The following is a 26,178-nucleotide window of genomic DNA, read 5'->3' as shown; positions in this document are numbered from 1 at the left end:
GTTAACTCCAAATGCTTTCTATGACGAACCACCAGTTGCATGCAACGCCTGCAGGCGGGTCCTTGCTCTGTGACGTTTCTTGAGCGGGCTGGACTCAGATGATGGGGATTATACAGCGGTGTGGTGGAGGTGGTTTTTGCAAAGTGCTGCTGGTCCGGCTGACAGCTCGATGATCGCGCGGTGGCGGTTTGGCTGAGGAGGTGTTCGCAGCATGGGCACCGGGGATTACATCTGCGTTACGCTGCGTGGTGGTGCACCCTGGGGGTTCTCCCTGAGGGAGGGAGAGGGGGACACCTACAGACCCTTCTTCGTCTCCCAGGTATCTATACATTTCTCTCTGTCTCTGCCAATCTGTTAGATGATAAATGTATTTTTAACGCTGAGTTTTCAGTTAATATAAAACAGCGCTATTTCGTATTTTTTGCTGTTTGATCATTCTGGGCTCTCATTATAATACAAATAGCCGAATGAAGATTTCATAGGATAAAACCCATAAATTCTCCAGTTTGGATCACAAGTGCCATATCTATGGCATCAGTTTTTATCGAGTTTTGTTGAGTTATGCTGTTGGATAAACCCTGGTGGGAGTGAATTTATTCGAAGAAGTGCGCGTCGCTGCATTTTCGAGCGCTTTGGCTGTGTTTTGGTGCGAGATTCCTCGGGACCCTTATATGGTCAAGGCCAAGAGAGAGTGTGAAGCTGAGGGCAGTGTGATCTGTTATCGCTCACAAAGACTTCAGCAAGAAAGCAAAGGTATTCTTCGGACGAGTAACCAACCTGAAGAGTGAAATGTGGTCGTTCTGCTGGAATACCAATGCAAACAAACAAGAAAAGTCAGCAAAAACTAAGCTGATGTCACTTTAGAATAACATTCAAATCGAGAAGAGGGTCGGCAAAATTGTAGGTTATGCTCCAACTGCTTTGGCTCCATAATATGTGTTTAGCCTGATAGTATGGTAATAAACCTCACAGGTAAAATAAGTAGACGATTTCATCTGCCCTGTGATGAAGCTACTTTTGTTATGATGCAGGCATATCGACAGAAATGAGACATTTTATGTCAGCATCGACGGATCATTGCATTAGGCTGTTATTTGCACAGACTGTGCGTGTCAATTCTTCATACTTTTGCCCGTCTGTCTCAAGTGTTATGTCTTGCATTGTGCAACTGTTTTTATACACATAAATACTATAAAATACAATTCAGTTCTGATAAGCTGTGGTGACATAATTATGCTGCATGATGTAAAACAATCTGCAAAATGCTCATGAACAGCTTATCCTCTGGACTACCTTCCATGCTATATTCATTCTATCCGTAATGTATTGCGTTTGTGCGTTTGCATGAATAAACTCCAACTAGATTTGGTAACATTCAGACGTTTTGTTGCACCATTGCTCAAATGGCCGATTAATAAAGATGTAAAACAGAACTTTCTTATTAATGCAGACATATAGACAGATGTTTCAAGATGACCTTTCGGTATTTTTCCGGTGACATTAATGTGCACAGAGAAAGGTAAAAGTGCCTTTTACTTTGAAGAGCTGCTGTGACTCTATATATGGTGTAGCAGTGCATGTTTGCAAGTGCTCAAGCTGTACAGATCCCTATCAACTTGTCTTCCATGTGGTGAACATGTAAATGTTTTTCTTAAGCTGCATTCCTGCGACATCAAAGCTCCGCCAGAAGAGTGCACTCTGAAATCATCAAAAGATCATTCCAAAGACAGACGCTTAACCACAGTTCTGCCGTTCATATGTGACTTGTTATTTAGCTTTTTTGTATTGTATTATTGCATTTGTAGCCAAGAAATAGTCCCTTCAATTCAACGAGTGGATACACATTGACTCAAGCTTCAAATAAGCTCATAAACATCTGCTTAGTTGATTTTAAGAGACAGAAAAATTGCTAATTATCATTGTTTCTTGCATTTAGTGAGTGGCTTATATCAAAATAAAAGCATTTTACTGCACTGTAGGTCTCTGTTTAAATAGTTTCCCCATGTTGTATGATAAACAAAAGGACATGAAGACAATCACAAAGGTAGCATGCAGACAACTTGAACATCCAATCGTAATTCTTAAACAAACTAATTCAGGTAGATTCACAACAACCTTCCAAGCGTGTTCATTTTCATATCTGCACATATTTCACAAAGTCTTGAACACACAAAAAAACTGCAGTGAATGTCTGTCCTTTTCCCGATACGGGAGAATGCCCCCTTCTTCTTATGTTTCAGTGTCTCTTGAAACTTTGTTGTCTAATTTGAGACATAAATGAGGCGTTTAGAATAGTGTAGCCTCCAGTCTTGTGAATACACTACATGTTAAGTGTTTGCTTGTTAAGGTGAAGTAGCTATAGGATGCTTATGCCTCGGTGTAGGGATCTGGGTTTTTTAATCCACCTCATCTGGAAGGCATAACTCTAAACCTCCAAACTCTTCTTGAGGGAAGAGGGACAGAGAGCCACGTCTGTTCGTTAAAAGTCAAAAAAGCAAACATACCAGGATCATGACAAATACTCGTAGGCCGGAGCCTCTCCTGTGTCTGATAAAATGTGTGTTTTTTAAAGCTTCTGTTGAATGTCGTGGATCCTGTGTTTCCTGAGAGAAAGTGATTGTTCAGTGTACTGACAGGCAGCACAGTGTAAGGGCACGGGGTATCCACTCCGTAAAGGTTCTGTCCATATAAGGGAGGCAGTATTTTTCTTCTTCTCTGGAGTCCTGGCCTGAGTACAAAGTGGATGAGGTCACTTTATTTTTTACAGCTCCAGAAACCACACAACACAAGATTGTGTGACAGATGACAAACAAACACACGATCAAAACTGAGACAAACAGGAACAATTTACGATTGGCTGGAAATAGTTTTGTCTCGTTTTGGATGCATTAGCAAACGTGAATAAGCTTATTTGTACAGATGTACCAAAACAAATTAATTGCTTGAATCCTACCAACCCGAACAGGAGACATTTTGGTCTCCTAATTACGAAGGTATGCCATCTTGGTATGTGGAATGTCATCATGCATCAGATCAGTTTCAGAGCACTGAATGACAAAGCAAATGGAATCTTAATGCAAGTCTGAAACGTATCAGAGACCATACTAATATGAACTCATCCAAATGTTATCCTTATCCCATTGAAATATACTCATACATGTAGCTAATACCAGTCCTCTGCCTGGGTTAACTTGCAGAGCAAAAAGAGCTCTTGTTGACGATTTTTCAGTCAGTTCACCATAGGAACCGTATTAAGCTGCCAAGTAATCAGCAAAATGCCATTACTTCATTCATCCAGTGCCGTTTTCCCAGAATAAACAAAGTGCTTCACGGCTCCTTCCATTACTGGAGTTTTTGGCATTGTGTTAAAACATCTACACCCTGGTCCCGGGAGAAAGCATCGACCTCAGATGATGACTGTGCTAGTTTTCCCACTTTTCTATTTCACATCATCTGAACAAATGAAGAACGGTGCTCCAACTGCGAAATGTTTTTGATGATATAGTTGTGAGTTGCAGTGTTTCTGGCTCTCGACATGTTTCTCCTCGAAGACAAAAGAAGAATAAATGAAAGAAGAAAGAGTCTAAATGTCATTATTGCTACCTGTAAGGCAGCTGGAAAATGTTTCCCTTAAATGTAAAACACGTAATTGCTTAAAGCTGTGAAGGCCAGGAACCGCCGGGAGCTCTGTGGACACATTATGCAGTCACGTATTTCCTGTGATTTTCTGTTGTGTTGAAGCCTGTTAAACATATCATTTGAAAATGGGCAACCCAGGACAACAAGGCCATATAATGTAGTCTAATTGTGGCCCAACATGATGTCAGTGGTAATGGTATTTTTGGGAAGCACTTTATTTGAAATATCTAGCCAACACCATTTATGTTCTCCTCTTCTGACACCTACAGCAGTTGTTTGCTATCCTTTCCTTTCCTGCAGCAAGACAACAGACAGTGTTTCTATTTACAAGCAGCATGTGACAAACAAGAATGACACACTCGGAGGTATTTGCCTCCTGCGAACGTTGCCTGACGAACTGTGTACCTGTGTAGCGAGGAGAGACGACGGCAAATGTTTCCCCTCCTTTTTCGGCGCACAAGTGGCCGCTGTGCACGGCCTTGCAGACAAACCATCCTCCCTGTGATGAGGTGACCCAACACACAGGCTGCCTTATAGGGCCTGCTTACACACCGTTAACTCTTAAAAACTCAGACATGGAGTCAGAGGGGTTTTATCTGATATTTACCAGCTCTATAAATTGACGCATAAAATACTTTGTGTGCATAGCAAAGTAGACTCATTTCATTGCCTCATACTGCTTATATTATGTTCACACAGAGATGATCCTCCTCCCCCAGTGAAAGATGTGTGTGTGTATGTGCGCATATCTGTGTGTGCATTGCCATCTAGTGACAAGATTGTTTTACTGCAAGTATCTCAAGTTGGATGCATGTCAATGGAGATAACTGTTTGGCATGTTGTTTTTTTCTTTTCTGCGTCTACCTTTATGACTGTAACATATGAAAAACAAGCTACGCATGAGATAGTTCCATAGACTCTGTGGGTAGTGTTGTTGAAATAAACCGGGAGATGGATACGCTTTGAAATGAGCACAGCAGTTCCACAATGTATGTGGATGCTGCTTGCCAGGAAGGTTTTCTGGGTAATAACAACATTGACACAAGAAACTTAGAAGATTTTGTTTTTGTGTCGCGATAATGAAATGAAAAATTTCAATTCACCTGTGCTAACACTTTAGCACAGGGACATTTGCATGGTCAATGGGTAGAACAGCATGGCCGTTTACTCGTGCTCAGTGTTAAAGGTTAACCTGTATTGACTCTGATGTATCAGTGACATTACTGTGTCAATTTGTGATTTCATTATTGAGGGCAGGTAGCCAAGACAAAGACTGTGATACATGATTTCATTCTGGTGAATTAATTGTGTTGTGGAGTGTTATCTCTTCAAATATTATCCGATTATTTGTATGACATTTTGTCTTTATTTGACAGTTGACAAACAAGAATCGCGGAGAAGGCAGAGAGGGATTATATGCAACAAGAATTAAACTGGAGAAAAACAGTTGCTACTATTGCTGCATTTTTATGTGGTTACCAATCTCAAAAAAATAGTAAACCATTGCAGACGTTATCAACCTTCATTCTAAAGCTGTTTGTTTGCAAAGTATCTTAACATATTTCCTGAAAGCATGTCCTCTGACAATTCATTTCTCTACCTCGCTGTATAAATGGTGTTTTCTGCAATATTTATGGGGTATTTTTCTTATTCTTATTTTATTGGCCTCTGGAACCAATTACAAGGGAATGAATCCATCAGTCATTTGTTTAACTGTATAAAGAGGTGCCTTTTAAATGTGTCTGTGCATAGCTGGTCTGCAGCAATTTTATGCAGATGCGTGGTTAACATACGAGGTAGAACTGGCACTTTTTTTTTATCATTGATGTCTTTGACATCAGTGATTGTACATTGTGGTGTGAATTATGCACATATTGCTTGCCTCAACAGTGACTTGTTGATCACATACTTATTTTCCAAATGTTTTGAATTCATTAGTGCAAAAGGCCAGCACCTCGCTTTCGTGTACACTGTTGTCCTCTCACTTTCCAGGGAAAAATGAATTTGTGACACTGGTCTGGAGAGAAGTTTCTGATTGAAGACCTCAGTAGCTACTGACAACATTTCAAAGATGATCTATTGTTATTGCTATGTCGCAGCCCGGCAATGTCATAGCCGGGCTGTTTGCGAGGGTGAGAGTGCAATTCGCACACCTGAGGCATCCCCACTTTCCAGCTGGTCTCGATCTTTATCTGAGAAAGTGCGTTTGTGTTTGTGGGTGTCTCTAGCCCAGCAAATTGTTGCTTGACATTGTTCAACTCAACTTGTTGAGCGGAAGTTACTGTTACCTGATGTTCTAACGCTGTCAGTGAAGATGTTTACCTCTGATAATAGACGCTGATTGGTATTTGATATGTCTGTTTTTTTTCAATTTGTTTGCCTTCTTACTAAGATTTAGTCGTCCACAGGTCGAAGAAGGGGGCCGTGCCTTCCTTGCCGGAGTGCGAGAAGGTGATGAGGTGGTGTCACTCAACGGAGAGCCATGCGCTGATCTCACCTTATTACGAGCCTTTGCACTCATCGACACGTTGATCGACTCTCTGCAGCTTCTTGTCAAAAGGTAGGGCCACACGTGAGATTAATGACAGCGAAGTGGTACTCTGTACATCTGGCATCTGTGTACCATGAGCCATGCAGTACTGTAGGCTCTTGGCATTCGCAACAGCCGTGCAAAACTAATTATTGCACCGCTGTATTACCATTTAGATGGCCTGTTGTTTTATGACCTGTGCCCTTTTGCATTGCTCGGTGAACCGACGACTGTGTATTACGTGCGTTCGTGTCCGTGGGTGAATTAGCGAGTGAATTAGCGTGTCAGTCATGCTGACCTTCAAACCGGCTTGGCCAAGGCGCTACAGATTTGTGTGTGTGTGTGATTGACATGCAGCTGCTCAGCCATTACTCAGTGGGTATTGCCAGTGTGTTCATCAGGCTGACATGTCCTCAAATATTGCTGCATATGCCTTAATGTGCCCACTTTTAACCTGCAGAGGGACATCTATATAGCAGGACTATAAGCACAGAGCAGGATCGCTTCTCCGACTTCGTGACCATAGAATCTGAATGACCTCAATTTGTAGCGATCAAAATGTATTATGATATGTCAGAGAGTACTCACTGAGGTCTAATCAACTTCAATGTAATAATTGCAGTCAGAGGTAATGACATTCTGTTCTGCTATTCCTTGCTGCCCGTGAAAGTGGAAATTAGACCGAGCGATGTTGAAATGGTGATTACTCTCCTCTTCAGTGAGCTGACCCTTTCATTTAACTTGAAGATTAAATCGACTTGATAACTTAAGCAGTGGGAGACGGGTTTACGTCCTCAACCGTCCTCAGTGTTGATGTATTTCTTATTTAAATGGTATTGTAAATGTGCGGACACCTTTTTATAAGAAGGAAAAAAAGAAATGGATACAAAAATCTGATGGTTTAAAGGCAGCACAGAGACTTTGTATTGTTCTAAAAGTCACTTATCTTTAAATGCAGTTGTTCGAAAGCCCAATGCCTTGTTTAAATAACTGATAATATAAGATAAGAGGTGACCTTTTGATCAACGATGGTTACTGAAAAAAGAAATGTTGCTCCACTTACTCACTCCTCGTTCTCCCCTTTTCTCTGAAAGATACTGCACCATCCCCCCAGAAGAATCTGAATCAGAAGAGACATACGGTGGTGGGAGAGACTCCTCTGGTGAGGCTTTAAAGAGCACCACCCTCCACATCTTTACCCCGAAGCACAGGTCCCAAAGTCCAAGGGAACTCTTCATTCCTGAGTCTCAGGATGAGGCATACTATGGGTTGGGCGGCGACACAGAGTTTCACAAGGGACCCCAGCTGCTTTACACCCAGCTGCATGTTCCATCATCTGGGAATGGGAGAGACCGGGACCATGACTTTCAGGAAAATGATGGAGAAGGACGGCAGTGCTTCCCCCCTGGGGACATGGTTGAGCTCCAGGTGTCCCTGTCCGAGCAAACCTTGGCCGGTGTGGGCTGCGCCTCTCTTGGGAGTGCTCATGGGATAGACGGAGAGCTCTCAAACAAAGAGGCTGTTGACATGATCCACACCACCACTGTGTCACACGATGTACCGTGTTCTGTCAGACAGCCACTCGGCCAGCATGGAGTGGTGCTCAGCTCTCCTTCGATGCTGGGGCAGGTGGAGGTCATTTTGCAGCAGGCAGCAGCATCGGGAGCAGGGAGGGGCCTCCTGAGTGTGGGTGGCCCCAGGGTCAGTGGAAGCGTTGGATCCCAAAGTGAAGGAGAAGAAGGGGGAGGGCACTGCGAGGGAGTTCCTGGGTCTTTCACTGTTTCTTTTCAAATTGCCTCAGAAGAGGCGACACCAGCTGAAGAGCATGACTCTGATTCTGAGGGGGATCAAGACAAACCCAACAAGCATCGGGCAAGACACGCCAGTAAGTACCTATGTACTATTTCCATGGATAATACTCTCTGGTGCGCATTCTTTCTTTGAGTGTGCGTAATAATGACCTATTCCTTAAGGGGGATCTGCATGCCAATAGGTCAACAGTAAACTGCATTTGTCAACAACATGTGTGCATTCCAAAGCCTGATGTCCAGTGTGTGTGCTCCTCAAAATAGTGTGTGTCTTTCACTGCAGTTGGAGGAGGGTGCTCATTCCTTCAAATGGAAGCGCATACTTCCGGGTCAAATGGAAGGGACAGTACCGAGGCACAGTCAAGAAAGAATAGCAACAGTTCACAAAAGCTAGATTAAAGAATCAAACGAAAAAATGTTTCATTGATCACATGTAGGAAGCTACTCAAATCTATAAAACCGTTGAACTGTCCAGCTCTGAGCTGTGTAGAAGACATAAATATAACACCGGCACGCTGATGATGCCTGCAGAAGTGGCCCTTTGACAGACACCAGCATGTGCTCCCCTAGCCCGTTACCTGATCCTTTCAAACTGGGTGCTTTAACTGAGCTAAAAAAGTGAGTCCGTTGCTCACTCCCGCTGGCTCCTCCACCTTCAGGTTTGTCTTGCAAGAATATGAAAAAGAAAGCAAACGTATTCTTTTATTTCAGCAACTTGCGTTGTTGGATGGTTTGAGAGTGGCTTTGTCATGTGATTTCTGTTAATATATTGGTCGAACTGTCAGCACATGTGACAGATTTAAGAAGAACAGAAGGATTTAGTGGACAGCTTGTGAACTTACAGATAAGGACTGGTAAGGACACTCTGGTCCTGGTCAATTTATGGCATGCAGGTTTTCTTTTAATCTTTCTCAGGTCCTATTCCTGGCTTCTTTATGAAGCGCAACTGATTTAATGTTTATTGCCTGTGGACAAATGAGGATGTTAGACATGCGTCAGAGGATTTAATTATTGCTTCATGGATTGATGTTTTATTTTCAACTGAATGAGAAAATTGGGAAATACATAGTTATAGGTGGATAAATATGTGTGAACTAAGAATGTGATGGAATCAGTTAATAGCTCAGCTCATATTTGTTGTGTGTTTGGATCAGTTCAGCCACAGTGCATACAGTATAAATCGTTTATTAGTCTTTAGTTGTTTCTGCTTTTCATGTGAACATTGAATGTATTTTTTAAACGTATTGCAGATTTCTTTTTTTATTTGCAGAAGGTTGATATCAGTATAATGTTATATTCTGGTGCCTTGCTAAACTTGTTTCGAAACTTCATTTGTCATCTGTCAACCTGTTATTTGTGCAAGGTCTATTTTTACTCTGCAGATGAGTGATGAACCAAAATAGGGTTTACATGATGAAATTGACTGACTGACATTCAGGATGGGCTTATTTTGAAAAACACATTTCAACAGTGATAATTAAGGTAATTTAGTCATCTTCAATGACATGATTAATGCAGATACAGTGTGTAAGGACTGCCTTGAAGTTGTTCTTGTTATCAAAGAGCTGGAAAGTAAACATTTCTAATGGAGACATAGAAAAGCAAGCAGATAATATGATTTGTGTTGATTCTAACTGCACTGTATTTTATGTATACCTATAATGTCAGGTGAAGCACTGATTTGGATTCCCCGATGTAGGACCATTTATTCTAAACACTGAACTCTCTTCTCTACACAGGGCTCAGGCGCAGCGAGAGTTTGTCTGATAAGCAGTTGAAAGAGGCCAAGTCCAAATGTAAACGCATCGCTCTCCTTCTAACGGCTGCTCCGCCCAACCCTAACAACAAGGGGGTGTTGATGTTCAAGAAACATCGGCAGAGGGCCAAGAAATACACACTTGTGAGCTACGGCACAGGAGAAGACGAACCAGAGTACAGCGACGAAGACGACGAGGAAAACGAAGACGAGAAACAAGAAACTCATGCTGTTGAATTTACCCTTGTGGCTCCAAACGGTTCTGAAATAGACAAGCATTTCCTCACTAATGCCCGTAGTAGCAAAGGTGTGCTAACTATCAATTGGGACAAGGGTCTCCTTGAGATTGAAAGGAACCTGAACAACCAAGCTGCGATGGAATGTTTGCCCGAAACCAAGGGCAAGGGTGCCGTAATGTTTGCCCAACGGCGTCTCAGGATGGATGAGATTTCAGCTGAACATGACGAGCTTAGGCGTCAGGGGATTCCCGTGGAAGCAGTGCCGATGGTTGAAAAGAAGACAGAAGAGCACTCCTACATGCAATCCACAACAGAGGGCCATGCTTACATGGATGTAAATATACACCAACAAAGCCAACACCAACAACAGTCCCAGCAATATCAGGAACAGCAGTACTATGAGCAACAACAGAACTACCAACAACAACAATATCAGCAGCAACAGTATGAACAACAGCAAATGTATCAGCAGCAAGAATATCATCAAGAGCAACAGCAGATGCAGCAGTATTCTACAAACATCAATGGCACAGTCCAACATCAAACCAGTGAAATGCAGAGAACTCTCAGCAATCGTACTGCAAAGCCATTCTCAGTAGAAAACATGCCGGCTACTTATTATTCTCCCACAATGAGTGGGACCAATCAAGATTTTGTGTACCAAGGAGAGCAGATAGCTTCCCGGGATGAGCGCATTTCTACCCCTGCAAGTCGGACTGGTGTTTTGTCGGAGGCAAGGAGAAGAAATGTTGGCAAGCCTATGTTCACATTTAAAGAAGCACCAAAAGTATCGCCAAACCCAGCACTGCTAAACCTCCTCAACAGAAAGGATAAGAAGTTGGGATTTGAGTCAGCAGCTGAGGAAGACTACCTTAGCCTTGGGGCCGAGGCTTGTAATTTCTTGCAGTCTCAACAAATGAAACAAAAGGCACCTCCACCAGTAGCTCCAAAGCCTGTGATCAACCCCAACTCTCCTCCTTGGTCGCCACAGATAGAAGTGACAAACCAGGACATGCCTCAACAAGCTGAAAATAGTGTATCCACACCTGCTGTAGCCCCCACCACAGAGACTACCCCTGCTCCAGAACTAGAGCCAACCCCAGCACCTGCCCCTGAGCCCTCTGCCCCTCCTGCCCCAAAGGAGACTCCTGCCAGCACCACCACAGAGGAACAGCACACATGGACTCCCCTTGAACCTGCATCTCAACCAAAGCCTCTGCAAGTCACAGCTCAGGAGGAAAATAGTCATATAAATTCTACCCTGCAGCCTGAACCTGCTCCTGTTCCTAGCTGCGCTCCAGCACCAACCCAAGCACAGTATCAGCCATCTACCAGTTCTTGGCATCCAGCTCAAGTGCAGTCCCAGGAACCACCTCATAGTCAGTCCCCACCACAGCCACCTTGGATGACACGACAACCTTCTCAGACACAAGTACAGCCTCAACCCCCCACAACTACTTGGACGCCTCAAATTCAGCCATCCTGGACTCAGCCTCAAGGGCAAGCACAGGCCCAGACCCAAGCTCAGCCATGCTGGACTCAGCCTCAAGAGCAACCACAGTCTCATCCACAGGTTCAGCCACCCTGGGCACACTCACATGAGCAGCCAAATCTGCAGCAAATGCAACCAACCTGGGGTCAACCTCAAGAACCAATGCAGCCCCAGACCCCATGGGCACAGCCATCACAAACAGACTCTCAGCATCAACCACCATGGGTGCAACAACCTGAGCAGAAATCCCAAGCACAACCTCCTTGGGCTCAACAGGATCAGCCCGAATCCCAGCCACAGCCGCCATGGGTTCAGCCACCGCAGCATCAGGCTCCACAACAAGCATGGTCACAGGCCGAAGTGCCGGGTCAGCCCCAACCACCGTGGGTCTCAACTCAGCCTCAACAGCAACCTTTAATTAATGCATGGCCTCCATCACAAACTCAAGCCCAAGTTCAGCCACCTTGGATCCAAGTAGCCCAAGCACAACCCCCAGCACAGCCTCAAGCCATTTTGAATCCATGGCCGACAGTACCTGCTCAGGCTCAGTCCCCTCCATCATGGGCCCAGCACCCTTCAGAACATGGTCAGCACCCCATGAATTCTTGGGCCCCAGAGCAAAATCAGGCCCAACATCAACCACCTTGGGCTCAACCAGTTCCACCCCAGCCCACACCACAACCAAACTGGCAACAATCCATTTCAAAGACTCCACCACAGCCACCAATAAATACATGGCCTCCACGTCCGACACAACCTCAGGCACCTTTTAATGCTTGGGCACCACAGCCACAGCAAACGCCTGTGAATGTTTCCTCGTCAATGGTGAATACTCCGTCTCCAAAACCTTGGCATCCACAACAAAATGCCCCACACAATCGGGCCGCTCCGCCACCGCCACATCGAATGCACTCCTTAACCATTGATCAACGAGCTTCACTGCCTATCAACCCAATGGCCAGTGTCTTAAACCCTTCATCCCAAGGTTCATCTTGTGGGATGCCAGCTGTCAGAGGGAAAGGAGCCGATATGTTCGCCAAGAGGCAGTCTCGTATGGAGAAATATGTTGTGGACTCTGAGACTGTACAAGCAAACAAGACTTGCCGGTCGACATCGCCAGTTGCTTCCTTACCGAATGAGTGGAAATATACACCCAACGTACGTGCTCCTCCTTCACGGGCATATAATCCTATTCAGTCCCCTTCTTACCCCCCAGCAGCAATAAAGGCGCTCCCTCCAAGTAGCCCTTTAACCAAAGCCAATAAAAAAGGCAAAGAGAAACATAAGCCTGTACCTAAACTCAATGTTATCGATGTTATGAAGCATCAACCCTATCAACTCAATTCCTCACTCTTTATCTTTGGCCCAGCAGCAGAGGCTGCCAAGCCCCCTGAACCTAAGCCAGACTGTTCACCTCCTAATCCACCTATTGAAAACCAACCAATTAGACATGAGCAAATAGCCCTCACCCAGCCAGCTGGACCATTACATGCCCCATACCCCCAGCAAGCCTATGGAATGCCAATGCAGCCCATGATGCATGATGACCACAATCAGCAAAACCCAGCTAATGTTTATCCTCCCTCTAATCCTAACCCCCCTGGTGGTCCATACCAACAAGCATATAATCAACAAACGTATCAGCAACCTGCCCCACCTGTTTATCATCCCCAAGCTCCTCAATCTCCAAACCCTAGCTACCAACAGGCACCGCAGGCCCTTTACCAACCAGCCAATAGCCCTCCCTACTTGACACCTCCCTCAGTACCTTACCAGCCACAGCCTCCCAGTGTCTATGTTGCTCCTAGTTTTCCTGTAGCTGCAAGGCCTGAATCTGCAGCAGGTGGCAACTCTGGAGCTGCTCCTAAACCCAAGTTCACAGCTAAAAAGAGCTCCGCTCAGGTCTGGAAGCCTGCCACAGTTGATGAAGAGTGATTCTGGTAGAATCATAATATGCTAGAGTCAAAGGGTTGGTGCTCTTGCAATCCACTTGCAAGTGGACTATTCTGAGCATATAAACTTGCTTTTGCAAGGCCTATATTTACATCCACCCGCTCTCGTTATTGTCATAGCACAGAGCTTGATGGTGTTCACGGTTTGAAGAACTAATACAAATGGCATTGCAAACAAATGAGAACATAACAATAAGAGTTGGATGTAAGCGAGATACAAAGGAGCTAAAATTAACTTTACATGTTTATAAAGCATGTACATTTCAACATGTTTATCTGAAATTATGCATATGGTTACTTAATTAAAATGAATGTACTATTATGTCGGGGGGGAAAAGCTAAAGTCGTGGCAATGTAAGAATGTAGGGGGCGCAATCTGCTCAGTAAGAATTGAAAGAAGGGTGTGAGAGAAAAAAGAACTCAGAAGTGAATGGTATCGGACAGTGACAACAGGAATTAGATTTTTGAAAAGAAGAAAATGCTTACTGTCTCCAATCTTATTTGATAAACAAACAAATAAACAGACAAAACAACTTAAATATAATCAAGTTGGATCGCATAATTAACACAACAATGAGAAGTAATGGAGAAGGGTCGGTCTTTGGGGTTCAATGATACCAACATGAAGGCAAAAGTTTGAATGTCAGTGATTTCAGAGTACAGATTATGTAACAACTCTGGAGATGTAAGTGAAGGCTGGAGAATACTGCACTACTTCATACAAAAAGTGACAACTAGCCCTGACTTGCTTGAACTTCAAAAGTCAAATTAGATTTATTCGTCAGTGGCTCTCCCGAGTGTCTTGTCCATAGCACCTACTTAAGTGGGTTAGTTTTATTCCAAGCCTTTTACCAGCTGTTGCGTCATGTTAGGTACTATATTTAAACTGCCTTATAAGAGGGAGTGCTGAAGTCCAGGGATAGTAGGCTTGAATTTCAGCTTAAGCCAGTAAGAGCTACTCAGGCCCTGATTGTATTTTCCCTGATAACAGAGAAAGATATCGTATCTTCACTCGTTCATACGTCTTCTCCCGCTATTGTATTATATAAATAGATGATGAATGACATACAAAAAAGGAATTGTTAAAAGAATATCCAGCCCAGTAATGTTCACAAATATATTGCTGGTACAGGGCTGCTTTTGTTCTTTATGTTCTTTTCATTTTCCTTTGTGTGTTTCTCTTCATAGTGCTCTTTCTGTATGTTTTTCCTGCACTGCCATTAAAATGTATTTTATCCTTGTTTGACTTTCCTTTCTTTTGTCCTTTTAGCATGCTCTTTGGGCTACTTTTTTCTTTTCATCTTGCTGAATTTCACGACTTCTCCATTTTCCATATTTTCTAAAACAAAAAGCTATAAATCAGTCAGTTTATTCTCAAGTACCATTATGTCAGACTAACTCCTACCTATATAATACCTACTATCTTTTTGCAAAGGTTGTGCAGGTTAAAAATCTGTTTTCAACGTCAATATCAACTAGAAAGAGCTTAAGCCAGAAACACCTCGTTATCCAAATCACCTACTTTTATAGCAGTTGAGGTGAATGGCTGAAAAGCACATTCCTGCAGAATGACTAACTTGATGATGCATTCATGAAGGGTATTATGAGACCGGTGACTTCAAGGAATACAGGCGACCTCATTGGACAATTCTGGAGGACAAGTGAGTGGGCCACTGCTGAGTTGAGTCATGCATTTTTAGAAAGGGCAGTTATTTGTTCAGTGGAAGTTTTAATATCTGTCCTTGGTTGGCTATATCTGGAGGAATTTGATTCCTACTTCACCCCCAGCTTTTCTGGTCGTTATGTCAGCTGTACTTGTTTTCAGTGCACCCTAAAGACATCTAAGTGTTTGTGTGAGACATAAATCCTTTTATGCAATACAATTTAAATATAATAGAGACAAAATAATTACTCTAGGTTCAGAGACCACACAATAATGGTTTAGTTACGTGTTAAATGTGTGTTGATACGACTAAACTTTGGTATCTCATGCTTATTATCTCATTTTTATTTCAAGAAATGCAGGACAGATTTTGTACACACCTTCTACTCGCAAATAGTCTATCTAATAGACTTGGGACCCCAAATATAACCAGTCTTTTCTGAGATATGTTAAAATCTGCATCGTGATAGAAATAGACAATTTAAGGCATACTGTATGGTTATTTCATCAATTTTCTTCAGTATGAAAACATATCCGTAGATCATCATCTAATCTGCTCGTCCCTTCTTGTGTCAGCTCCAATCCAGGATAACACTGCCGGAGGCATTTTAGGCCTACCAGATACCTGAGTCAGCAGATCATTTATTCCCTCTTTGCTCATTCAGCTACAATTCTCTTTCTTCATGACGGCACTCTCGTCTGCTCTGTTCTTTCACTTTTCACAATCTCTTGCTCTCTGCTGATCTTACACATCTTCCGCCAGATGATGGCAGCACTGCCTTTTCTGCATGTCTGCCATATCCAAAAGAATGTATCGTCAGAGACCATAAAGGGTACAGAAAGGTATACTTTCAAGTGTTCAACTGTTGCTATAAAGCAGAGTAGATCCAATAAAAACAAGGGGAATGCAGCTTATTCTGGAAAGCCCATGCTCTCCCATAATCCAGTTGTTCTGAGAAACAAGAGGGCATTCCGCTATGTTTGGACAAATGCTAAAGCACTGGGTTGAGGAGTCTTATTGTGGAATGGAAGGTCAAGTCCACAATAAGTTAACAATAATACGTGTATAGAGTTTGCAACAGTTCATTCATTTTGCTGGCTATTTCAGATCTTTACATTGTTTTACAAAGTTATACGAAAAATAAAGAAGATGAAAATGAAACATGAAATTACAGCACCTAAAAGACATGTGTTGTCAAAGAGCTACTCTATTTTCCTATGTTTTCCAAGCTGCGGGAATTTTTACGAAAATAAACATGTCTGGATCTTTCTTTACAGCTACTTGGCAGGAGCTACTCCCTTTCCCCACCAGTCAGAGTACCATCCACGGGCCAGAACACAGCTTCGGCTTCTTCTTCTCCCAAGCCTCCGGCTCGGGCCTCCACAACCCCCCCAGCAAGACAGGCATCCTGGCTACAGAAAGGCCGCAAACCACTTATGCCCTGGGAGGCCGCCTCCCGCCATCCCCTGGGCCTGGTGGATGAAGCCTTTGCTTTCCAGAACCTCGAGCAAAGCCTAGCCACCAATGTCCGCTTGGCAGCCCAGCGCAAAATGTTGCCTGAGCCGCCAGCAGAGTGGAAGGCCAGGGTGTCTTACGAAGCCCAGCAGAAAACAGGCGCCCAGACTTGGAGCCAGAGCCGACGCGGCAGTGAGAGTCGAGCCCCGCTACCATCATTTGGGTCCCTAACAAGGAGCACTGTCTACGCCCCTGCCAGTCATGCTGATTACAGGTCTCTGCCCAGACAGTGGCAGCCTCAGAGGTCAGTTACACAGGCAAACATGGGGCCCCCAGTGTCCTCCTCAGAGTTTCAGAGGCCCTTGGGAAAACCAACTTACAAGTCTGTGTACACCAGCAACACTTGGAGTTTGAGGCGATAGAAAACAACTCAACCTGTGTGACCTTTCAATAGAAGAAAACTCCCAAGTTGCACTGATTCCATTATGCATTGAAGTACTTTTCCTTTTTTTAACTCATATATATTCTAACAAGCAATAATATGGTAAGTGAGGAGAGTGAGCTGGAGAGATTGCTAGAATTGTTGTGGTTCTGATAATATTGTTTCTTTTAATTCTTTAAGCTTTTTGCCCGGTAAATATCTAGCATAAACTGTTTTAGATCCAATCTAATGAATGCCATAATGAAATGTGAAAAAGGGATGATTACTCTCACAACATATGGAGACTGAAAGATAATTTCTCGAACATTAAACTGACTTTGTAGTTTGGTAAGTACACTGAAGGGGGCCTGAAAGATGAGGCAATGAGTATGTTGCTTAGAATGAGCGTGAAGAGACATGTGCAGTGCAAAAAAAATGGCGCAAATTCAGTGATTGTTCATGATATCTGAAAAACAACTGTTCGGTTAAGCTTTCAGAATATAGGACAGAGGTTTATTACAGTGTCTTAAGAAAAGAGATTTGTGAGGATACAAAAAGGGAGAGAGAACAGTTTCTCTCTCTCTCCCTTTTTGACCCCCAATTGTTTTGAGCTGGTGGATTTGTCATTCTCTTGGTTTAATTTTCTGCCGTGGATGTATGTATTTAGCATGCAGTGATTGCGCACTTGTTTTTTGCTGGTTTTGATTGATTTTCAATCAAACAAATGACTACATTTGCAGTGTTTCCAGGTCAGCAAATATTTTCACTGTCACAAAATCCAATTATTGATGCATTAGACAAGAGGCTTAAAAGGTTAGTGCTATAACTCAGCATGTTGTGTAAGCTCTAATAAGTTCGATTAATATACTTATTCACCAGGTGCATTTTAATTAGTGCATAAGCATTTCACCACCAACTATGGGAGATGAGAAGCTGACCTTTTTTCTTTCGGGCACCTGAAATGAATTGGCCCATTCCAGTCATAGCTGGGTGTGAAATTTGAATTGAGGAATGTTGATTAGTCCTAATTATGACTACAATAACAGATTATTCTTGTTGATGGGTTTGCTGCGACTGGGAGAATTGCTTGTGGTATGTATGTAATGGGTTTGTGGCTTGCGTTTGATTTGGGCTTTCGCTATAGACTCCTAAGATTAAAGAGAGGTTGTTGTTTCCACAGAGAGTACATAATGTCCTAATGTGATTCTCACCAAGCAATCTCATGAGCGTGAATAAGATTCATCACACGGCATTGTGTCGGGCCTCAACTGACTCACTGAGCATCCTGACATATAGTGTATCTGTGAGGGTTACACTGCACTGCTTCCATTCAGACAACTCTTATTATGCTCACAATGCAATACCAGTCATCAATTTCTGCCCCAAACCATTTCAGATATGGATTCACATAAAGCCAGTTGCAAAATAAACACAACCAAATCGCACTATTTCACAAATCGCACTGTGTGTTTGTGCTCTTTGCTCTCTATTCCAAGCATGAAATACTTCGCTCCGGGCCATTTGTTGCTTGCTGGACCGTCCCATGAAGCTTTTTGTACGATGTGTTGTATTGAATAGTCACTCGCTCCGTATCCAGCGAAGGGGTTGGGAGGGACTTGTTTCCATGGTGACCACCAGTTACATAATAACAGTGGGTACCGACTGTAGCCGAAGCATTAGAGGATGAGCGATAAGGACGCAGAGGGAGATGACGAACACAAATTATTTCCCTACTCATTTAGATTTAGAAAATGTTGTGTCTGGGATTCAAATGTCATTAAAAGGGGAAAGCGCAATGCACGCTTTGAAATATTTCATTTTGTGTATGGGGTTGCTGGACTAGTTTTCGTCATGCCAGGCATCGCAGTATGCCAGTGAACTGGCTGCTTTTAACATCCAACCTAATGCTTTGCTCCCCCGCGGACCTGCCGTCCTTTATTTGTCTCTGTTATCAAGTTAAGAATTATATTGGAGGTAAATTAAATTGAGCAAGGTCAATTAAAACATGGTGACTGGATTATAACGTGAGTGCACCCTATTAGGCCTTGCTCCTATATCAGATGATGGCTTGTAAAACAAATAGTATCTGATTGGCCGGTAGGCCCTGAAGGGGTCGCCTTCCCACTGAATATAATTATTGTTAGCTGCGCACTACAATCCTGGAGCGCTGACACAACTTTATTTTTTATGTGAAAGCTTTGTCAGTAGTTTCTGAGAGTGTTTTCAACCCTTAGGTGCTTTTTAATTCATTTATATGTGCAAAGTTGCGCTAATGCAACAGATTATTGCTGTTTATGTGGGCAGTTTACTCCAATGCTTACATTTTATTGACCTTTATTATGCCACAGATAAAGCACATTCTCATGCAGTCATGTTGACTAGAAGAGGTGAACCACAGTGGGCCAAACAGGAATAATATAGACTCTCCCCATCATTTCTTTTCATTTGAATGAATTGGATTTTATGTTAGAATCCTTCATCAGTTTCAACCATTTATCCATAACTTTTCTGCCAGCATGCCAATTTTTAGCTCATATCATTTTTTATTTTTTTATTTCACATACTCTTAATCAAGTGCAGACATCCCTCCTGGGGCACTCCTGGTTTGAAATCAGTGATATTGATCCTCCTGCTACTGGCAGGAAGATGGATAGCTAGATGGAGGGCAAAGCGAGCAGCAGTGGCATTGCTCTAAATTTAGTCACCCCTCTGCTTGTGAACTAAATACCAATGACAACAGTCAAAGTGACACCCACCCACCCACCCACCCATTCAGTCGGGCTAGGTTGCAGCCCCCTCTGCTCGCCCTCCCCATGACGAGCCCCAGTGCCGTGGAGCACGAGCAGCCACACGGGTTGCACTACCCTGTCTGACCCTCTCTCCGCTTACCTTTCTGACTTCCTTCCCTGAGGAGACGGGCACAACTTAAGACTCCGCCCAAAGAGGGGTCCTTCAGGACAGGTAAGCCATCACTCGGGCCTCTCCAAAGGTGTGCTGTTTAGTTGTAACGTGACACTTCCACTTTGACTCGAGCATGATTCTCACAACCACCTACAGTTGCTCCCTCTTAATTTTCCTGTCAATCAAACTGCTTGCCTCGTGTTACTGTTTCTCTTCGATATTCTTTTATAATTGTGTTTTTGAAGAGTGAAACCCCCTTTCGTCTTATTGCTTGACGTTTTTATGTGGGGAATAATCAGATTTAACAGCAGCAAGTATACATAAATCATATAGCTTACATCTATTTTTTCAAAGTGAATACAACTAATAGTATTCTGAAGTTTTTTTGTTGTTGAAAACTTTGCAAACTTGCCTCATATCTACTGAACCAAAACAATGATGAGGGATTGACACAGCTGGTTGCCATGTCTGAACAGCATGTGCTTGGCGTTTCACAGCCCGAGGTTATTTAAAGGGATGTGCTAACTTCGCCCCTTTTCACTGCCGTAATGAATTCTATCTGCTTTGGTGGGTCTTTGTGCGCTGTGTGGCTTCTCAATGTCGGCCAAATCGATGGCCAACGTGCAGCCGTGTTGTCTTGCTTTTGTGTCTCATTGTATGAACAGGTTGCACTGATGTGCTTTGTCTCCTGTGACTTTTTGCTTCACCCCCCCCGACTCCCCAGGGGCAGCCATGTCACAGTTCTCCACCATGACGACCACGGAGAGGAAAATGCAGGCGGCAGCAATCTGCAAGGAGGTTCAAGCCCAGGAAGGTAGCCGTATCATTTCCTCTTCACTTCCTTGTTTTCTAATCCCCCCCTTGACCTCTCAGTTTCTCTCTCTTTCTCTTGTTGCATCCTTTCTTTGCTTCGGTTTCCTTCACACCTTCTCTCCTTCTCCTCACATCCTGCTCTTTCCTTGCAGTACACATTTAATTCTCAGTCATATTAACTGTCCTGTAAACGGCGGATCAACCTGCCAGACGCACTGGACACTGCCACATTCACTTCACAGAAGGTATGAGCCCACCATTTGCCAGTGTAGCAGTTGCCAACCCTCCCTTCTATGACCCTGACTATAAATAAGTAAATGAATACTTTTATGGGCCAAAGTAACGAATCCCTTTCGTCGTTGTCCTTTGAACGCGCTATTTCAGGGCGAGGACAACTGTGTGGCTCGGTCTGAAGGCTACCGACAGCTGAAAGATATTCTGGCAAATGATGCGCCTCATACTTGGATATAGGCCTGTGACATCTCCATGATCAGCATGCAGTAGCGAGTGGTGCTAACCACAAAACAAGACACGAGTGGATTACGAGAGAAGATAATTGCTCATTCATCATATTGGCAGTAGTACCAAGTCAGCAGTCCATGTCGAGGGCTTTTGTTGCAGCAGTTTTTTTTAGTTTTTTTCCTGTGGGAATATAATTTATGTTCAATGAGGTTTGATAGGTGGGAGTATGGGAAATTGGATAATATCTTGTCTGAAATCAGATCAATTTACAAGTGTATATATTGTGTACACAAGCCGTTTATAGTCTTTTGAATGTCTCCTTGTGTCCAGACATAGAGATGGATCTTGGGAAGAAAATGAACGTGCCTAAGGACATCATGCTGGAGGAGCTGTCTCTTGCCTCAAACCGGGGCTCCCGTCTCTTCAAAATGCGCCAGAGACGCTCCGAAAAATACACTTTTGAGAGCGTCCGTAATGAGAACAACCAACAGCTCAATGTAAGTAGAAGCCGTGATGCAATAATCATTTGTGAATGGATGCATACAAAACACACGCATGATAGAAAAGAAGAATCATTTTATTATGTCAATTCTGTCGACATTGTTTGTTCCAGGAGTAGTTGCACATTTATGGGAAATACACAGAACCCCTTTCTTGCCAGGAGTTAGATGAGGAGATCAATAGTACTGCGTTAACTGTTGAGCTACAGGTTAATTAGCTTAGCATAAAGAATGGAAGCAGGGGGAAACGGCTAGCATGGCTCTGGCAATTTTCAGCAAGCAAGCAAATAATTGTATTTCCCTAAATGCTTTTTTTTTTAACTCATAAATTCACAGCAGATTAATATGGATTATTATAACACCGGTAAAACACAGATTAATGAGCAGGTTATTGTTACACTGTCACCTTCAGAGCGTGTTTTCTTCAAGCACATTCATCCATCTTCCCCACATCTTTCCCCTCCATCACTCGAAAAACACTCACACAATACCTTACATCCTGACAAAGTATACGTGGGAAAGATTAAGCACTCGAAGTGTTTATTTGACTCGTGCTGCAGACTCTGAGTGGCACAGAATAGGAGTTACGAAAGTCTTCCAGTCGGTCATAAGTAACGTTATTAATGCCCTTTTGTGTATAGATGGGCAGTGTGCCAAGTCAGCATTTATGTTCGCGTGGCCTGGTTGCACATAAAGCAATTTATGTACCAAAGCTCTCAGTAAAATTGAATCAAGATAAACTACGTTTCTCTTTGTTACATATAATTAATTAGCAGCACTAGTTATATCCTCTTTCATTTACTTGTGTGGTGACTTGTGTACTTATTGCCCTCATGAAGTCCATCGATAAAATAATTAATATGCTCCAGGGAAATGTTTCGCCTCATCTTTGAAGTGAGAAGAACTCTCATATCTCTGGTTTGTTTATTGCTCGGGGCAAACAGAGGGATTTTGTTTCAAGTTGTCAACATTTCCTGAGGAAGTCCTGGAGTAAATCATCATGAATATCTTTCAGAGGGATGAAAGCTGGGAGACAGGAAATTGTTGATAAAACAATGCCATCATATGGTCCACTTAAAGGTACAGTGTGTAGCATTTAGGGGTATCTATTGACAGAAATGGAATATAATGTTTAGAGCTGTTTTCTTCAGTGTATCATCACCGGAAAATAAGAATCGTTATATTTACGTGACCTCAGAATAAGCCGTTCATATCTACATACGAAGTGGTGAGATCCTTCATGCTGAGCACATGGGAGAAGTTTCAGTTGGTTGCAACCTTCAGCCTCACCGCTAGATGCCGCTAAATCCTACACACTGCACCTTAAATAGCTCTTCTGGAGCTTTCAATCATACTGCACGACCTATCAAAAATAAATTGGTAGACGCATGCTTGTTAAAATGGAAATTTAAACATCTACATTTCCAAGACAACTGGGCGACGACACCTGCTGAGGAGAAGCTCAAAAATCCACTCCTGTTCTGGGTCAAAATTGAAATTTCAATCTCAACGGATTGACATCTTAAACTTAAATCTCAATCTTAAATTCCTGTTTAACTTTTCTTTTAAACTCAACTCACCTCTTGGATCTTTCTTTCAGAACATACTACTTTCTCAAGCTGATGAGAATGGGAGTGCCACGGACAACCACAGCGGCGAGAACAACGTGGATGTCGACCATCCGCCTGCTGTGCCCTCTGACACACCAGATGCAAGCATGGGGCCAAATCCAGACAGCATCGCCCCGGGTAGGTAACCAGACACCAACCTTCAGTGTCTCAATGAAGTCACTCCAGCCTTCGCTGAAATCAGGCCAGAGTGCATTAGGTGTCAAATGGTAAGAACTCTTAAAATAGCACTCGTTTACCCAGGGGTGCATGTTCCATACTCCTGTCCAGCAACATGTCTTAACCAGGCTACAGTGTTATACGGTGAAGACAGATAATATGCTGAAGATGGAAGAAAGTAGAAACTGAGAAAAATGAGTGTATGACAATTTCCAATAGGAGGCATAGTGCCATAGATGTTGATAAAGGGTCACCTATGTGCATTTTAATTGTTTTGTGCCACTTAGCAAAACAAAGCACAGATACATGTCTTTCGTTATAGGACCATTGTTTTGTTTTAGAAAACGAGCAAAAACACTTTTTTTCTTGCTTTTCGGGATCCCACTTTCATCTCCACATAGAGTACACAGAGCTGGGTGTGTGACAGTCCTCTCCCTCAAAAACATTCACATATAACTCAGCCAACAACAAGAACAATATTCCATGGCCTCAGACAATCTTTTCCACCATGTTTTGTCATCGATTTCGCCCAAATCTGTAAACCTCCCCGCGGGTCTGTTTGGTCTCTCTTGCTTCCTCCTCAGGGCAAGACATAAAGTCAGGAAGGGTGGGGGGGGGGGGGGGGATTGTTCATTGTGAGAGGTTCGGACGTGACATGACGCCCTGTGTTATGTAATGCCTGAGCTTGCAAGCCCCCCCTGAGTGAAGCACTAGGTTTGAAGGATAGTGCTTTGGATAGGCCTCTCACGTCAACACACATAGACTACGCAGGGAGGCATACATGAAGGCCTGCACACACAGAATACAGGGAGGCTGCCCCGTGATTTGTTTTGCTTTGGCAAGGAATGAATGGCGAGAGCAAAACCAGTGGAAAGTACTGCAATGTTGCACTCTCATGTATTGAACACTATATATCTGTGTGTGTGTGTGTGTGTGTGTGTGTGTGTATACTTTTGATTTAATTAATTTCAGTGGCCGTGGGGCAGACAGTCTCTATGGTTTTGGGTGGCTAACTGCTCTAATGGAAGCTCAGAGAAGTGTGTAAAAGACTGCAACTCTGCTTCCTGGTCTGAACTTTGGGTTGTTTTAACTTCAGTACCAACAAATCATATGATGAGCCATCAGCAGACTGCATGCACGCCTACTCAAATTTACCCATGACCAGCTGACCAGCCTGTCATCATTTCATACAATAGGAAATCAAAGGGAAGGATCAGCCCTTATTATCAATCACTCTCTATGTTGTAAACCCACCCAGGGTACGGAGGTCCTTTGAAAGACATCCCTCCGGAGAAGTTCAACAGTACAGCTGTACCAAAGTCCTACCACTCACCCTGGGAGCAGGCCATCAGCAGTGACCCGGCCTTGGCTGACATGCTCATCGCCCATATGCTGGAGCCGGAGCCCAGACCAGACAAACCGGGATACAAAAGTTTCAACAGGTACAATCTAACATGTGGACGGCAAGTCATTAATAAAATGAAATGATCAACAAAATGTCACATTTAAAGAAGCATACACATGTAAACTGAACTGTTATTTAGCCTTTGTGACTTTCTGTCATTTTAATTTTTTCTGATGAAATTGTGATATTTATTTATTCAAAACTGACTTAGCTTTGCTTTTATTTAGCATGCACACAAATGCTGAGTGGGCAAAACGAGTACTGTCCTTCATCTAACTCCTGATGTACAAAAGTGTGCTTCTCACTCAAAGCAGCCATCTCTTAGAGCATGTCCTCCGGTCAAAGTCTTTGCGTGGCTTTAATGAGTCACTTCAAATGTCACCGCAGTCCTTCTCATTAGCACATGACGACTACTGTTAAAACACTGTCACTCCGTCGCCTCCAGGGTGGCGACCCCGTTCGGTGGTTTCGGCAAAGCACCGAGACATCCCACCATCAAGTCCCTCCAGGTGGAACCGCTCCCTGACTACCCTGAGCTCCAGGGGGACGCGGAGGTAGATCGACCCTCCTTCAACAGATCTGCTCTGGGGTGGGTGTCGACCGGCGGTCCGATCCCCCTCTCTGCTGTTTCCCTTGAGCCCGTGCTCATCCCTGAGTCAGAGGACCTTTGAACCCGTGATGAAGTCACACAGAGATGCTGTCTACGTAGTTGCTGCACCAGAGGTGAAGGTGGGCAGGGTAACGCCACGGACGGGACAGAGTCAGTGAGAGAGAAAAGCTTCAAGTTACCATGAATGCAGCATCCCACTGTTTTCCAGGGATGTTAACTGTTGCACTGCTCTTAAAAATGAATGAATCATCCTGTACAGTAAGCAGAGAACACATGGAATGTATTGTAAATGAATGTGCATAAGAGTATTTTATCTTGCAGACACAGGTTTTTGCTCAATAAAATGGTGTCGAATGCAACAAGTCTGACAGAAGTGCTTGAATTTCATTTTCTGCCACTAAAACTTGCTGATATGCACGCTTTCGAGATGCTTCTGTATTTGGACATGAACGCAAATCGGTAACATATTTTCCGCAACATGCCCCCCGGGTGATCATTTCACAGTGAGTTGGTCTGAGCTACACTGAAGGATCACTTGAGTGAATGATGCCGTGCCTGTGTGTTCAATTTGTATGCAAACCCATCAGTTACCGCATCGTGTGAGGGACCGACGATACATGATTGATGGGGAGGGCAGCCTGATGAGCCGTGCCCACTCCTTATCTGTCTGTCTGTTTATTAATAAACAGCGTTTAGGAATTCATCACAGACATAACAGGCTTCAGCGAAAAGAGGCGAACCGAT

At 43.4% G+C, this 26,178-nt stretch overlaps 2 protein-coding genes across 3 annotated transcripts; both read left to right on the top strand.

Annotated features, from left to right (window-relative positions):
* Positions 1 to 187: 187 nt before the first annotated feature.
* On the top strand, positions 188 to 18,137 carry synpo2a (synaptopodin 2a). 2 transcript variants are annotated; one of them, XM_079295657.1, is made up of 5 exons: positions 188 to 319; positions 6,048 to 6,199; positions 7,264 to 8,054; positions 9,717 to 12,622; positions 16,358 to 18,137. In XM_079295657.1, exons 1-5 carry the CDS (start codon positions 212 to 214, stop codon positions 16,955 to 16,957), a joined length of 4,557 nt encoding a protein of 1,518 aa, XP_079151783.1. In that variant the 5' UTR covers positions 188 to 211; the 3' UTR covers positions 16,958 to 18,137. The 2 variants fall into 2 exon arrangements, with proteins under 2 accessions (XP_079151783.1, XP_079151782.1); XM_079295656.1 differs by lacking the exon at positions 16,358 to 18,137 and having other exon boundaries at positions 9,717 to 14,657.
* A 1,534-nt stretch (positions 18,138 to 19,671) lies between these two features.
* myoz2a (myozenin 2a) lies at positions 19,672 to 25,797 on the top strand. Its single transcript, XM_079295377.1, is given in 10 exon segments — positions 19,672 to 19,748; positions 19,750 to 19,804; positions 19,807 to 19,863; positions 19,867 to 19,899; positions 19,902 to 19,917; positions 20,582 to 20,671; positions 21,463 to 21,629; positions 23,233 to 23,380; positions 24,678 to 24,861; positions 25,270 to 25,797. Coding segments are annotated over 10 exon segments (1,038 nt in total). The 5' UTR covers positions 19,672 to 19,686; the 3' UTR covers positions 25,496 to 25,797.
* Positions 25,798 to 26,178: the final 381 nt, after the last annotated feature.

This window comes from Melanostigma gelatinosum (assembly GCF_949748355.1).
Source record: "Melanostigma gelatinosum genome assembly, chromosome: 23".
Lineage (NCBI taxonomy): Eukaryota > Metazoa > Chordata > Actinopteri > Perciformes > Zoarcidae > Melanostigma > Melanostigma gelatinosum.
This window is presented reverse-complemented; position numbering and strand designations above follow the sequence as displayed.